At 38.7% G+C, this 16,119-nt stretch overlaps 1 protein-coding gene across 1 annotated transcript; it reads right to left on the minus strand.

Moving 5' to 3' along the window:
• Positions 1–1,884: 1,884 nt before the first annotated feature.
• On the minus strand, positions 1,885–15,630 carry LOC130152522 (fibrinogen-like protein 1-like protein). Its single transcript, XM_056346203.1, has 3 exons — positions 15,577–15,630; positions 7,352–7,544; positions 1,885–3,835 (listed from the first exon to the last, which is right to left on the minus strand). The coding sequence occupies exons 2-3, from the start codon at positions 7,497–7,499 to the stop codon at positions 3,135–3,137; spliced, it is 849 nt and encodes a 282-aa protein (XP_056202178.1). The 5' UTR covers positions 7,500–7,544; positions 15,577–15,630; the 3' UTR covers positions 1,885–3,134.
• Positions 15,631–16,119: the final 489 nt, after the last annotated feature.

Below are 16,119 nucleotides of genomic sequence, written 5' to 3' on the forward strand. Positions count from 1 at the left end.
TTATTGCTACTACTAATTTATTACAATCATTAAACCACGTGTATCTCAACCCACATGTTTTCCCCTTTTTCCGATTCTCCTCCCCATCCCACCAGGGGGAGGGGGGGCAGGGGAGCGAGCAAGCAGCTGTGAGGTACTTAGTTGCTGGCTGAGGTTAGACCACGAAAGGACCCACCTCCTTTCTTCAAGTCTGTGCAGGAGGCAGTATAATCAGGAAAGGCTAAGAGAGAGAGAGAGGATAGGAGAAATGTGAGAGGGAAAAGAAAGCACAAGACAGAATAGAAAACCCCGTGTTTCAGACTGTGATTTTCTGATTCAGTGTTGATGACCAGCTGCTCTCAGTTCTAGGTGTCTGATGATTGAGGTTCAGCGATGCAGAAAAAAAATCTGTTCTGTCAAGGCAGTCCTTTGCTAAGGAAGAATTTAGTGCACTTTTCAAGGCTCCATGTCCTTCTCTTTAAGAGCTCTAGAAAGAAGTGCTGGTGGGTGTACTGGAATATTCTTATTTTCATCTACTACTTCATCCCAAATCCTGCTCCAGTAGCCATTTCTATCCATACTTTGGTTAGAAGTGTGGAACCTACCTCAGTCCCTGACTTCCTTTAAATGTCTTTCTTTGAACTGGATTAATTTTTCCATCTTGTTTTTCCTTGAAGACTTGTTGTTTGTAGAGGAATTGTAGAGGAATGAAGGCAGGTTAATTAACATTGATAATACACAGCTGTGGGCTGGCTTCAGGGGCGGTGGGTTGGCTGATGTGGATAATGTGGAGCTCTAAGTTGTTAAATAACTCTAAGGGGTACGGAAGAGGAACACTGGATGAAGAGAGACTTGGAAGAAGCAGGGGGAGGAGAGAGCGTGCCCCAGATGTAGGAGAGACAAGGAGAGGCCCTGGGAGAAGAAGGGGGCTCGGATGAGGAGAGGCTGGCTGGGAGAGGAGCCCAGAGAAGGAAGGCTCTGGATGCAGCAGAGGCAAGAAGCAGGGTGGACTGGCCTGAAGAGGATGAAGAAAGAGCACGGACAGTAGATGAACTGTTGAAACCTTGTGGGAGATTGGTGGCTGTGCTAGGGCAAGGTGCGGGAACTACTTATTGAATTTAACCTGGAATTTGCTGATAAAAGCCTTGTTGCAGCCGGCTGGTTTTGCTAGTGCTGTGACAGTTGTTATGAGCTATTATTACATTTTAATCTAATTCCCATCCTGGAATTCAGTATCAGCATAGATTTGCAGGGTTCTAAGTTAATACTAGAGAATGCCTCCAAAACTGGGCCGTTGGGTTTGGGCTTGCTGGTGCCTCAGTTATTCATACACCTTATTTGCACAGTCTTTTCCTCCAAAGCAGTCCAAGAGTGGGCTGCAGAGCAGGTTACTTGCCTTTGAGGATCAGATGGAGCCTGCTGGCTTCCATGTCAAGATTATTCAAAACACATTTTTGGAAGGTGTGTGAGAACCTGGCCATATGGCCAAGAATTTGAATAAAAGCTATGGGAGACTGGCAGCACTCAGGTGATTTTCTTGTATCCTCATTACAACTTTGGAGGCATCCTGAGAATTACAGCAGAAACCACATTAAATTGACTCAATGACAAATTCAATTCAGCTACTATCCATTTCTTCCCCTACCACACTTCAGTCTTTGAATACAATTTCAGGGAGAAAAAAAGAGCAGATTGTGCTAGATAGATATGTATGGTATATTGGCCTCACCCACATAACATATCTGTATCTCTTTCTGAAAATGCTGCACTGCATTGTAAAAGATAAAAATTATTTTCCTGGCTTTTCCACTTCCCAATTAATTTCTCTTCTTAAGTAATCCTGGCAGGTTTGCTCTTCTGAAAATTAATACAATTTATTTTCTGTGAAGTATTTTTCATGGAAATTATGAGATTCTATTTTTAAATTAAAAAGCAGGATTTTGCCAGTATCTGTTCGTTGAGTTTCTGTAACTGAAATATCTAAGAAAACATACACTATATTCTAATTATTATCATGACATTTTGTATAATGCAACAATAAAAACTCTTCAGTTGTCATTCAGCTGTTCCAATGATACAGAAATGTGTGAAGTAACTCAAACAGCTGTAAAGAAAACAAGGTCTTCAAGGTTATCAAAACAGAAATCCTTTTATTATTTTAAAACAGATGAATTTGTCATGAAATTTAAAGCTTCTCCTTTTATTTTATAATCAGAAAAAAGGCACTGTTTAAATAGTGTCAGGGTTGAGTGCCAAAACAATTGAAGGCAGCAAATGTGAAATAAAGCCAACGTGCTCTTCTTTTCTCACAGTGGCATTAAAAAAAGAGAACATATCATGGAACAGGGAGAAGCAACAGTCAAAACATGGTAAACAAAGTAGAGTAATATTCAGAAAAGACATGAAGCAATAAGTAAACAATTGCAAAATTGATTTGATCTTTTAAAAAATGTGTTCACTGAGTTCCTTGGGGAAAAATTCAGAGGACTTGTAAGGTTCGGATTAGTAGCTTTAAATGGGCTGATGAGCCCATTAGCTCTGGGCACTCTAGAAAGAAAGAAGAAAACTATACTGAATACTTCATTGTGTATAGGATCATTAAAAAGTAGAGATAAAAAGAAGAGTCAATGAAAGGGAAAAGAAGCCATGGGCGATGAGGTTAATTCCAATTTTATGTATTAAAATATTTTTCACTAAAGGTAAAAAGGAAAGGCCTGATGCTGCCCTATGGTACGCAACACTCTCCAATATGCATTTTATAAATGTAGGTACTTCACTGGAAATTTTCTTCCTGCATGATATATGAAGATATGCAATTACAGGAGATCAACTGTGAACATTCATAGTAGAGCAAGACCTTCTGAAATCCACGTATATGCATGTATATCTCATATAAGACAGACAAGACATCATATCCTGACTCCTCTTATGGCTAAAATACTGTAAAATTAATTTTCTGATAGACGCCTCAGTTTCTGACAGTGACTTCTCACTCGTGTAGTTGGTAGCTGGACAATATGCTACGATAAAGCCCTTGCAGAGGCCCAAATTAAATTTTCAATCATGATTACTTAGTATGATTATCCAGTCAGTGTGAGTTCACTTCAGTCACTGGACAAAGAATCCATGCTCCTTTCAAAGTATGCATAACCTACCTACAGTTCAACTTTCTGGCATGGACAGGACTTGGTTGGGTATGGCAGCCTGTGATCAATAGGTTTGATCATCATCCACGCAAACTTGCACACACGTTGCTTGTTGCAGTCCTTTTGCCAGTATATCATGTTCCTACGATTTAAATTTGCTCCAGCACACGCATCATACCACCAGCCTCCCCCAGGAACACCATTGTGTTCCAGTTTAGCACAATTCTGAAAGTAATTGTCATTGTCTCTGTCCTTGGTGGTGAACTTCTGGTTGTCATGGAGATAAGCTTCTGTGTCCAGGGTCAGAGCATCAGTGGCGTTGCCTTTGTATAGACCAACCCTGATTCGGTATTGAGACTCTTCATCTTCAATAAGGAATGGTTCGTACTGTCCCCATTTGATTTCAGCATTTAGGTTTACAAGTTTAACTCCAAGTATATATTGCACGGAGCTGCTAGTTAACTGATGCATATATTCATTTCCTAACCAGTGGCTGTCATGAACAGAGCCAAATCCATATTTGTAATCCTGCCAGGTCCTATCAAAGTCAACAGTAGTATTGGCTGTAATGTGCTGGATTACTGTCCAGCCACCATCCTGCATGTTACAAGAGACAACAATTGGCTCCTCCTTTGGTTGGATGATGTAAAGACCATCTCTGCAATTTCCTTTGGAGCGCTGAAAAATCTCAAAACAATCCCTTGGATAGTCTGAGTAGGAAAAAAAGAAGTTTTAAAGTAACTTTCTGTTCAAATCGTAATTTTAGATAATGAACTCTGTCCTTTAGAATAAGTGAATGATTGCCTTGTGACTGGAAGCTGACTGACTTACCCCAGGTAATGGGTGCCTACTTAGTTACAGGAGGAAGGAAGATTTCAGGGCAGAACATGCAGGAAATGTTCAGAAATTCAAAAAAGGTTTTGTTACTCTACCATCCAACAGAGTGTGATTATGCCTTTATGACAGAAGTATGGTTGAAAAGCTGAAAGTTATGTACAGACCATTCCTTTTCCTCCTGTGTTCTTCCAGTTTAAGTAGTCAGCAACTTTGCAGTTCTCGGTGCCATGTCTTGGAGGATTGCGTTTAATTACTAGAGCTAGCCTTATCCTCAACAAATAAATCTAATTTCTCTTTAACCAATTTATACTTCAGGCATCTGCAACATCCTTGCATTAAATTCTGATAAGTATGTCATGTGATCATTGATCAAAGGGAGATATTAAAGAACATTTCTTGCTAATACAAAACTTAAAAACATCTAGACTTTTTTAGGAACAGTTCTTGTCACTCAAACTCCAGGCTAAATCTTACCACTGATTTGCAGGTAGAACTACAGTGCTGTGCTGCCAATATCAGAAAAATAGGTGAAAGTGCTTTTCCACTTTATTGCTTATCCAGTAGACTCAGAGGTTGATAAAAATAGCATATAAGGCTTGGGATGGCCCTCTATATTGGGCTGAAATATATATATATATACACACTGTGGTTTTTAAATTTAACTTGCTTATAAGGTAATTTCTTGCTATAGTATAGTTTCAAGCATCTCTCAGACTAAGGCACAATGCTCTGGTTTTTACAATTGATTGTGAGGCTTCCAAGAGCAAGAATATAATTTATTTAAATATACAGTTATGTATGTATGAATTCATATATAGATAATTCCTTTTGTAGAGAAGGATGTTATTCAATGTTCTGTTACTCAAAAATATGTTTATGAATTGAAATAACTTCTCAACAGAGTTGAAAGACTTGTCATTATGTCATTGTACTATGGAATATTTGTCATTTATATTTAATAAAAACTTGACAATTTTAATATCTCTATGAGGACAATTCCTACAGAAAATTCAACCACCTGTGATGTAAAATGACAGTTCTTCAGACCTAAGAAATCTGATGTTCTTTCCTGACAATGACTGACAGGAATTTAGATACTGTATTTAGAACTTAATTTTTTCTTCTGGGAAAAAGGGATAATTCAGGAAAAGTATGGCTAGATGTCCTAATTTTTTAAAGAAAAAAAAGGTCAAAAAACAAGGAAAAATATTTCCAAAGATAAAAGTTGAAAGCAAAAGCTCATAAAAAAAGCTCTTCACTGCCCAAATCACTGACCAGAGAGACCCTACTGATCCTTTTTACTGAACACATTGGTTTTCTTTTTCTGAACAGAAGAACAGAATCTGAAAAGAGTCACTCTCATTGTATGGTCTCGTGACCAACAGATCAAAAGTACACTGAATAGTTTGGTTAGTGTAAAAACAAACAAAAAAAGCCCCTCAACTTTCTGGAAAGAGGAAGGGACCATGAGTGACTGTTTTAGCTATTAGTGATCCTGTAAGGAATTAGATCATCCAGTCTTCTTTACAGATTCATTAAATTCCTTCTCTTCCAACTGGAAAGCATTGTAGACCAATAACTGTCACTACTCTGTTAGAAATACTCATCTGATTCTCAGTCTAATTTTATTAATATCCACTGCCCATCTTTTCCTTTCTTGTGTCATGTTGTCCTTTAGTTAAATAGTGCTTCTTCCTGGGTAATAAGCCCCAGTGTACCATGAGGACAGCTATATTTTTAGTCAGCCTTTGTTTTGTTATGGTAAATTCTGTAGGATACGTAAGTTCTTTAATTATTTAGTGTTAGATAAATCTCTTGTTCCTTAATTATCTTAGTAGCTTTTCTGAACCTCTTCACTGCAAATCAATTTCCTAGAACATGGGTAAAATTTGCACACAGTATTGCAGATGGCCTTATATAGTGCCACTGATCCTTCCCAAGTCTTATTAAAAACATACCTGTTGATATATTCTAGGATTGCATTTGTATTGCTTAGTTTCCTTTAAACTACAGGTTAGTCTTTGGATCATTCTAACTAGTAAAGTCCTCACCTTGCAATAAAACCTAGAACTTTGTACTTTATTTTTCATCCCAAACATATTACTTAAGAACATACGATTTTTTTTCTGTATAATATTCTGACTTTTGTATTGGCATTTGTTTACTTCATGTCAGCATTAAATTTTATCAGCATATTCCTATTTTTGCACTTAATAAGGTGGGTTTTTTTCCTATTTTGTACTTAATAAGAATACTGAAAAGATCATTTGTAAGCAAATACTTCTATTCTCCCCTTGACTTTATGGTTTACTTTTCTACTTCAGTCATTGCCATTTTCTTCTCAATCTCTACTGAAATTATAAAGTAACCCAACCTTCTCTGATTTAAAATTGTATTAAGTATTTTATCATAGGCTTTTTTTAGATATCCAGATAGACTAAACATGTTAAATAGTATTATTCATAGTATCAGCATTGTGTTAAATATAGTCTTTTATATTTGGTATTCAGAAGTTTACTGTTATTTTTAAGAAACTCTGGACAGATTTACAGGAGTATATAGGTTTTTGAAGCTCTTACTTTTATTCCTGTCATTGGCTAATAGAATCCACAGCCAATATTAGAATACTTTAAATCTCAATACTATCTGCATGACATTATTAAATATCCTGAAAGAGCAAAACTGTGTACACAACTCTGTACCACAGTTAGAACATTCACCTGGCAGACACAGCTTGACTCCAGATGTGATCCCATGATTTTATAGAATGATTAAGTGATTTATACAGTAATGTCCAAGCCAGCAATATATACACTGACACTTGTATTTGCCCTTCTCAGTGAATATTATTCATGCAAAATAGAACTTCTATAGACAGCTAATGAGAACATAATTTAGGCTAATTGTTACAGGATTCATTTGGAAAGTAAATTTTATAAACCCTCAAGTGCCATCAGTCAGAGGAGGAAAATTAATCAATCCCACTATTCTTTATGTGTACATTTTATGTGGGATCTGCTCTGGTAAATGTATTGGAAAACATACCAAGCTGGACCTTGCAAACCAGAAAGGCTCAGGGATGCCTCAGTTATAGGTACCAATGGGATTTAGGTACTGAGGTGTCAGGTGTAATCTAGATATGACTGTCCTAAGAATAAGTCTTCAAATGCCACAAAACTTTTTTTTTTCAAAAAACCTGTTAATTTCTCTTGAATTAGATGGCAGCTGAGCAAGGGTTTCAAAGATTCTGGACTTTAGGGCAGGACATGTTCATATTGCAAAATATTTTTGCAGGGCTAACTGTCAAATACATTGGCTGAAAATGTTACAGCAAAGCAATAAAGTAAAACACAGCATGCATCCAAATCACTCACTCTCTTCATGAGTACCTTTTTCATTGGTGTTACCCAGCCTCTCATAGCCTCTTTGGGGGAGAAGGTGGACATTAGCCAAGACCACTGCCTTTTTGGTGCTCACTGACACAATGCAGTGAGACAGCAAGAACAGAATAAAACCCGCTGAACTTGTCAACAGCATCTTCTGGTTCAGTCCTCCTGCAGCAATACGGAACTGTAACACAGACTGAAATTGAAAATGGAAAGACTTATGACCTTTAGTATGAAAGTTCTGAAGGAGAAAGGTATTGAAATACTTAGCTTCAATATAATGAGCCTCTGCCAAAACTGGCTTCTCCCATTTTTCAAGGGCCTCTCCTTTCCCTGATGTCTCACTCCCTATTTCTGATTAGTCATTCCTCTGACACTGAGCACTGTGCTGCAACACTTAGAATGTCTCATGCTTCTGTCACCTTTTACCATGCCAGGCAATGAAACATAATGTAATTTTATATGTGACAAAAAGCCATAGAAAGTGATGTAATGACAAAAGAAAAAGCACACCTTATATTTATCGGAATTGAATTTCAGTTATTCCCTGAGTCCAAACTGTAGTAAAATAGAGGCACCAACAGTCAGACTGGTAGAAACAGTAACACTATCTTTGCTAACTGTCTGTAATTCAACAATACTGAAAGACAAGGCTTTCCAAGTGCTGGGAATATTTCCGTGTACTGGAGAACTCACTTCAGCACATCTGGACTATGCCTTTTCTGAACTTCCATCTACAGCTTTAAGTAATAGGTCACAGGTTGAAATCAGATTTTTTTAAAAAAAAAGCTCAATAAACACAGCAAAAAGAACTTTTCTTCAGCCTCTTCAAAACGCACAAGGGTTCAATATGTTGAATCAAAACAGTTTTGAGCCCCATTTTGTCCTCCTTTGGGGGTTACAAATCTAGTAAGCCTCCATCCAACATGGCAAGAAGCCTTACAACTATTACTGTTTTTAATTAATGAATAATACTATTATTACTGAACTAAATCCTGGGGTCCTCACTTAGGCAAATCCTAGGTTGACTGAAGAGGCATTTCTGTATCAATGATAGCATAGACTGAATCAGGATAACAAATGCTTCCTATACTCTCAAAGGACACATTTACGTAGACTCTAGCCAAACTCTTTTTATTTTTTTGGGTTTTTTTTAACGACTGAGCTCCCCACAGTGTCTTTGACAAAGGCAGAAAATAGATCTAGCAAGCAGCAATTCGGTCAGAGATTATTTCCTGCCAGCGTCAGCACAGAGTCTAGAGAGATCCATATCCTTCTCCACAGTGGTTTATGCTGGAACAAAGCCACATTCCTTATAAATCTAATGCCATAGCAGCAGATTCAGCAAACAGTTTTCCAGAGTGGAAAAATATTCAGCACATGTTTTTTAAAATGTCCAAGATAAATCACTGTAATAAAGTTCAGATTTGAGAATTAATTTTTACACCCACCATAAAGAAAACCAGCAAAAGAGTTTTCTATTCTACCTAAAACCATTCAGTAATAGTTCTGATTTGCTATTAACACACAATTTGCTATTTTATGCAAAGTTGATCATTTGACATTGGGATCATAATAAACCGGAAAATTACTGGTTGGACTTGATGAAAGTTTTCCTGTTTCCTGAAAGCTTCCATTATTGTTGCTATTATTAATTATTATATTATAAATTACTTAAAATCAAAATATAATCCACAAGCATCACTAAACTTCAGGAAATCTGTACTTGGATCTGGAGTTATTTTAAAGGCTGTTTTGTTTTTCTTTAGCATTTTTGAGTGAATAAGGCTTTTTTCTTCCCTTATATTACACATTGAAATGATTTACAGATCCATTTAATTCTAGAATTTCAGAAGTTGGAATTATAAATTATTAAGAAAGCAGCTTTGGAAAACAACACTAGACAGGCACCTTACCTCTTTCAAGTGAAGCCTGGCAAAGAAAACCACTCACAAATGAATGAGCTTGTTCCTTACAGTTGTACTTTGCCTGCTTCTTAAGTCCAAGTGAATAAATCAGCTCCAACACACACTATCTCAGATGAAGCAAAATTGCATCTTCATTATTTCACAGCGTGTACTTACTCTAGTGGACTTTGCTCTCACTTACTACACTTGCAAGTAAGTATGTATGAATTGTAAAGTACAAAGTTCTTCCATAAGGATTAAAACAATGTAGTAACTAAATTAAATTTCCTTGATTAATAAATAAGCACAGTGATGGAGACCCACGAAGAGGTTTTAGTTCAGAAAATTACTTACGTTGCTTAAATATACAGGGGGATGCTCAAACTGACTGTGTCATTTTGCATAGGTAAATTAACTAGCTGCTATACTGCTAGTCACATTTAAAACTGCCTAGAGACAACTTGATTCATAGGTACTGGGAACAAACCAACAATAAACCTTGTTGTTACTTCATGGTTTAATGTGAACGAATCAGAAACGGTGTTTCTGAGATATAAAAATGGGAAAAACCAAAAGTAGAACAGGCTGGTCAAAAAGTTTCTGTTTCAATTTATTCAGATTAACAATTAACATTAAGTCAGGTCAAAACTGTAATGAATTAATTAATTGTTGCTATATATCTGAAGACTGTACTGCCTATCTGCACGGCCTTTATAGGATGTCTAATCTAGCATTTACACTTTTCAAGAGGAGCGAACACTTAAGTTTTTGTGCTCCTTGATCCAGCCTACAACCCTACAATCAGATTCTATCCCTGAAACAAGCCACAATTAAAACTAATGGAGCATTTAAGACCTGTGCAAGCTCTACTTGAAGATTTATACCATGCTTCAGTAATTCATCCTCAGTAAAAGCACAATTTGAGGATTTGTATTCATGCATAATTAAATAAATACACATAATGAATGTTTTAAGGAAGATTTGCTTGTAAAATTTAAAACTCGGTGATATTTATCTTCATTTTCAAAGTACAAGCAACACTCTATTATAATGGCCACAGGGAGTCAGAAAGTTATCTTTTCCCTGACACTGGCCAGTAGCAGAGCTACAGGGAAAAGTTTAAGAACACATTCTCTTTGCTTGTAGTGTTATGTAGCTCAGGAAATTTCTGATATCTGTATGTCTGACATACCTAATTTCTGGCTGGTACCAAGCTTTATAAACCTTGGCTAAAGCATGAAAATACTGTATTGTAGTTTATGAAATACTACAAGTGCTTTGGACAGATAGGAATCTTGTTGAAATAGTATGCTGAGAAAGGGCAGAAGGTACCTTTCCACTCTGTCCATATTGATATGCTCTAGAAAACACCACTGACTTTAGTGTTAGTTATTGATAGGTCTCATGTTACCCTGATATAAATTGGGGTATATCTTTGTTTTGTGCCTTTGATTCCTACGTTTTCCATCACCGTTTATCTCTTCCCCTACCTTTCAATTTTTCTTTACTTTCTTGCTTTTTGCTTCTCTTTGTTGAATTCCGAACTTCAATCTGAGCTGGCAGAGCAGAAGTGAAGTCGGAAGTGTTAAATTAGAAGAGAGAAGAAAGGGCAACAGCATTCATTCACTTGTGCTCTGAAAGGTGTCTCTTTCTGTAGGTGAACACTTTGAAAAACAATGAAAATCATTACATCTCTCTCTCTCTGTTCTTGATCAAGTATTTTGAGAATAATTTTTCAGCCCTATAAATCATATAATGATCTTAAGGTAGAACTACTTTATACTGGTATGGTTTGGTAATTTACAGATTTCAAAATAATGCATCACTATAATGACATTGTTAGCCATGTTAATGAAGTTACTCAAGTTTCTCAGCCTAATGACCACATATTCCTTCCCCACGATATGCTGGTTTTACTTATCCCTTTGACGCTGCTCAGCTTTAACTGGCAAGCATTCATTTGGATTTTTCCAGTGCAGCCTGTCCTATGTGGAAAGTTTCTTCACAAGTTTTCTGTATTTTAACAAGTCATGGTCTTGTTAAGACACCCTTGCAAAGGAAGAATTTGACTGATATTGATTAACTTACTATTTCATCAAGCTCTGAAGTTAGTTGCGATGGCAACCTGGCTACTACATTGCAACTAACCAGACTTTCTGTGTAAGGGATATGAAAAATGCCCATAGATAAACCCATATAATGAAGCCATCAGTTCTAGCAAGATCAAAGTTGTGTTAATTTAACCTTAGTAGTCTGGATAATGATGTCAATAAGTGCTGGTAAATATTATAGAATCATAGAATCATTTAGGTTGGAAAAGACCTTTAAGATTGAATCCAACCGTTAACCTAGCACTGCCAAGTCCACCACTAAACCATATCCCTAAAGTGCCACATCTACACATCTTTTAAATATCAACAAGGATGGTGACTCAACCACTTCCCTGAGCAGCCTGTTCTAGTGCTTGACAACCCTTTTGGTGAAGAAATTTTTCCTCATGTCCAATCTAAACCTCCCCTGGTGTAACTTGAGACTGTTTTCTCTTGTCCTATCACTTGTTACCTGGGAGCAGACACTGGCACCTCCCTCGCTACAGCCTCCTGTCAGGTAGCTGTAGAGTGATGTCTTCCCTGAGCCTCCTCTTCACCAGGCTAAGCAAGCCCAGTTCCCTCAGATGCTCCTCATAAGACTTATGCTCCAGACCCTTCACCGGCTCCATTTTCCATCTCTGGACATGCTCCAGCACCTCAATGTCCCTCCTGCAGTGAGGGGCCCAAAACTGAACATAGTGTTCAAAGTGCAGCCTCACCAGTGCCGAGTACAGGGGGACACACTGTTTCAGATACAAGCCAGGATGCTGTTGGCCTTCTGGACCACCTGGGCACGCTGCTGGCCCATGTTCATCCAGCTGTCAGCCAGCACCCCCAGGCCCTTTTCCCCCAGGCACTTTCCAGCCGCTCTGCCCCCAGCCCGTAGCGCTGTGTGGGGCTGGTGTGACCCAAGCGCAGGACCCGGCACTGAGCCTTGTTGAACCTGGTACAACTGGCCTTGGCCCACGGGTCCAGCCTGTCCAGATCCCCCTGCAGAGCCTGCCTGCCCTCCAGCCGGTCAACACGCCCCCACAACTTAGTGTTGTCTTCAGACTTACTGAGGGTGCACCCAGTCCCCTCGTCCAGGTCATTGATAAAGATGTTAAACAGAGCTGGCCCCAGCACTGAGCCCTGGGGAACACCACTTGTGACTAGCTGCCAACTGGCTTTTAACTCCATCCACCACCACTCTTTGGGCCCGGCCATCCAGCAGCTTTTTACCCAGCACAGAGTGCACCCATCCAAGCCGTGAGCAGCCAGTTTCCCCAGAGAATGCTGTGGGAATGTGTCAAAGACTTTACTGATGTCCAGGTACACAACATGCACAGCCTTTCCCTAACCCACTAGGTGGGTCACCTTGTTGTAGAGGGAGATCAGGTTTGTTGAGCAGGACCTGTCTGTCATAAACCCACGCTGGCTGGGCCTGATCCCATGGCTGTCCTGCATGTGCTGTGTGATGGCGCTCAGGCTGATCTGCTCCATAACCTTCCCCAGCACAGAGGTCAGGCTGACAGGCCTGCAGCTCCCCATATCCTCCTTCTGGCCATTCTTGTAGATGGGCATCACATTTGCTAACTCCCACTCAACTGGGACTTCCCTGTTAGCCAGGACTGCTGATAAATGATGGAAAGTGGCTTGGTGAGCACTTCTGCCAGCTCCCTCAGTACCCTTGCGTGGATTCCATCTGGCCTCATGGACTTGCGTGTGTCTAAGTGGTGTAGCAGGTCACTAACCGTTCCCCCTTGGATTCATTCTGCTCCCTGTCCATGTCTTCCAGCTCAGGGGGCTGGGTACCCAGAGAAAAAATGGACTTACTATTAAAGACTGAGGCAAAGAAGGCATTAAGTACTTCAGCCTTTGCCAGTATGTTTCCTTCCCCCTGTGTCCAATAAAGGATGGAGATTCTCTGTAGCTCTCCTTTTGTTGCTAATATATTTACAGAAACATGGTTTATGGTCTTTTATGGCAGTAGCCGTATTAAGTTCTAGTTGGGCTTCAGTCCTTCTAATTTTCTTCCTGCAAAACCTCATGCCATACTTGTAGCCCTCCTGAGTTGCCTGCCCCTTCTTCCAAAGATTGTAAGATGTCTTTTCTTCCAAGTTCCAGCCAAAGCTCTTTGTTCAGCCAGGCTGGTGGTCTCTTTTGCCAGCTTGTCTTTTGGCACATGGGGATGGCCTGCTCTTGTGCCTTTAGGATTTCCTTCTTGAGGAATGCCCAGCCTTCCTGGACTCCCTGGCCCTTCAGGACTGCCTGCCTAGGGACTCTGTCAACCAGTCTCCTAAACAGGCCAAAGTCTGCTCTCCAGAAGTCAAAGGTGGCAGTTCTTCTAACCCCCCTCCTTACTTCTCCAAGAGTTAAAAACTCTATCATCTTGTGCTCTCTGTGCCCAAAATGTCCTCCATCATTATGGGAAAGGCTTTGACACAAGCTAGCAACTTGCATACCCAGGGTCTTCAAAAGGCTTGACATGGGTGATTTATGGCTCTGTGTTGTTGCCAGAAACATGTAAAATGCTGCATTTCATTCAATAATCTTGTTCAGCATACAAAGGAACTCAAGCAACAAAGTTCCAGCCAGGCAAAACACATAAAACATAGAAAACGGCTCACTGAGTATCTTTCCTGAAAAAGGTTTTATGAGTGCACAGCACAAGTCATTGCTTTGGGGAAAAAAACCCGAGAAAAACCAAACCACCAAACAACAAAACCAGGCCATAGAAATATTTCTGCAACTTTGGGTGACTTTGAATTGCTTTGCAACCTTGGCTAAATGCACTTTAGTATCTTTGTATAGGATCAGTAACAAAAAAATGTTTGTAACAGTTTTCACTTGTTCTTGAACTTCTGAGCTGGCAATGGCACATGAAGTGTGTGTTTTGTCTGACAATGCAGAAAGCAGTTATTAACTGCTGAAACACATTGCACATAAGACTGTTTTCAATACAGTTTTTAAATCTCCTTTCACACATTCATTATTTGTGAGATGAACCATTATTTAGGAAATGAACCAAGGCATATATTTTGGACTGAAAGTAAAACAGAATAAATGCTTCCCTCTTGGAAATACCTGACTTTTCAGATGTTCAGAACTTTTTTTCTTTCCGATTTTTTAATAAATATATTCCAAGGTCTGAAGTAAACACTAAACCCACATTTATTATGTCTTCCTCTTGAAGCATAGACCAAATTCTAAAGGGATAGAAACTTAACTAAATTGAAAAGAGCACACTTTCAAAAAACACACTGAAGCAGGACCTAATTTGAAAAATGTATCCAAATCCATCATCATAGGACACACTGGAAAAATAATTTAAGCTGATAGGACTAGTGGCAATGAAAAACTGAAATTACTCTGGTAGCTTTGGAAAAGAGTATGATAGGACACGTCTTGTAAGTTACTTTTTATTTTAAAGGTGGCCGAAATTGCCAGATACAATTATTGCAGGTGAAAACTGTTGGAGAGTATTTGTGTGGAATGCAATTTAGGTGACACATAACTTAATATGGTAGAATTTGTGATTCTGAGGAAAGAAATATGCAGTATTGTAAGGACAATATATTTTAATTAAAAAAAAAAAAGAAAAGAAAAAGAAAAAGCAGACCAAGAAACTTAGGCAACCGTTTTCTAACCCCTCTTGCTAAGATTCTCAGAGAAAAAGTCTCTTCAAGGAGGGTGGCAGTTAATAAAAGGTACTATAATAAAGGAGAAATGACAAACTATTTCTCATGAAGAAAAACAGGAACCATATTAACAGCTTAAAAGTTCTGGTTCAAGAGTTCTGTAAAAATTTGAAAGTCAAAATGGAGATGTGCAAACAAATGGTGGAATAAAACAACAAATTCCTAAGAGTGACTATATGAGAATAACACAACAAAAGACTAGGAAAAAATTAGAGGTTAAGATTAAAAAGATTGCCGTTAGGAAGGGGCATAAAAATTAGAGAAATGTTTTGTAAATTAATTGGAAATAAAAAGCAGTCAAAACTAAAAATCTATTATTTAATGAGGAAGGAGGGCAAATGCCACAGATTCAATGTCTTTTTTTGTTGCAGACTTCATAAACAGCGATCAGATACTTAATGAAATTGATTTTAATGAGTAGGATTAGAGGCCAGATTAGGTGAAAAACATCTCAAAGACACTGAAGAAGTTAGATATTTTCAAATGGCAAAGACAGATTAAATCCGACAGGCACCTTGTGAACTAGCAGGAGTTCTCTCTGAACCACTTACCTTTTAGAAGTCATGGAGGTCCCAGAGGACTTCAGTGGGCATAGTAAAGGCCAGTCTTTTAAAAAGAGAAATAAAGAACAGTGAGCTACATTTAAAAACTCAGAAAATGAGAACTGAAAAAACCCAGGGGTTGATAAGGTGATGAAAAGCAGCCAGCATAGACAGGTCAACAAAGAAATCAGATCAGGCTTGTTCCTCCCTGCTACACAGATCCCACCTTTCCCCATCCTTTGGTCCTTCCTCTAACCATTCCATAAAGCTTCACACGTTCCCACAGTCCTGCTAAAAGCATCGAATAATAACCTTTAAGCAATTCCAAAGTGCCCTTCCCCCGCATCCCATAGTGAGTCCCCTGCAGGCAATACCTCATTCTGCAATGACTTCCGGGAGAGTTTCTTTGGGTTTCACACCTGCAAAAATGGTCTAATCTGTCTCCTTTGGTAGTCTTAGGAGCTGTCAAGTCTGTGTCTTCCAGTTTTCATTGACTAGGTTTGCTAGGGTTCCTCTATCTGTCAATATTCATCTGAACCTCACCAGGCTTTT

This window comes from Falco biarmicus, chromosome 7, assembly GCF_023638135.1.
Source record: "Falco biarmicus isolate bFalBia1 chromosome 7, bFalBia1.pri, whole genome shotgun sequence".
Taxonomy (NCBI): Eukaryota; Metazoa; Chordata; class Aves; order Falconiformes; family Falconidae; genus Falco; species Falco biarmicus.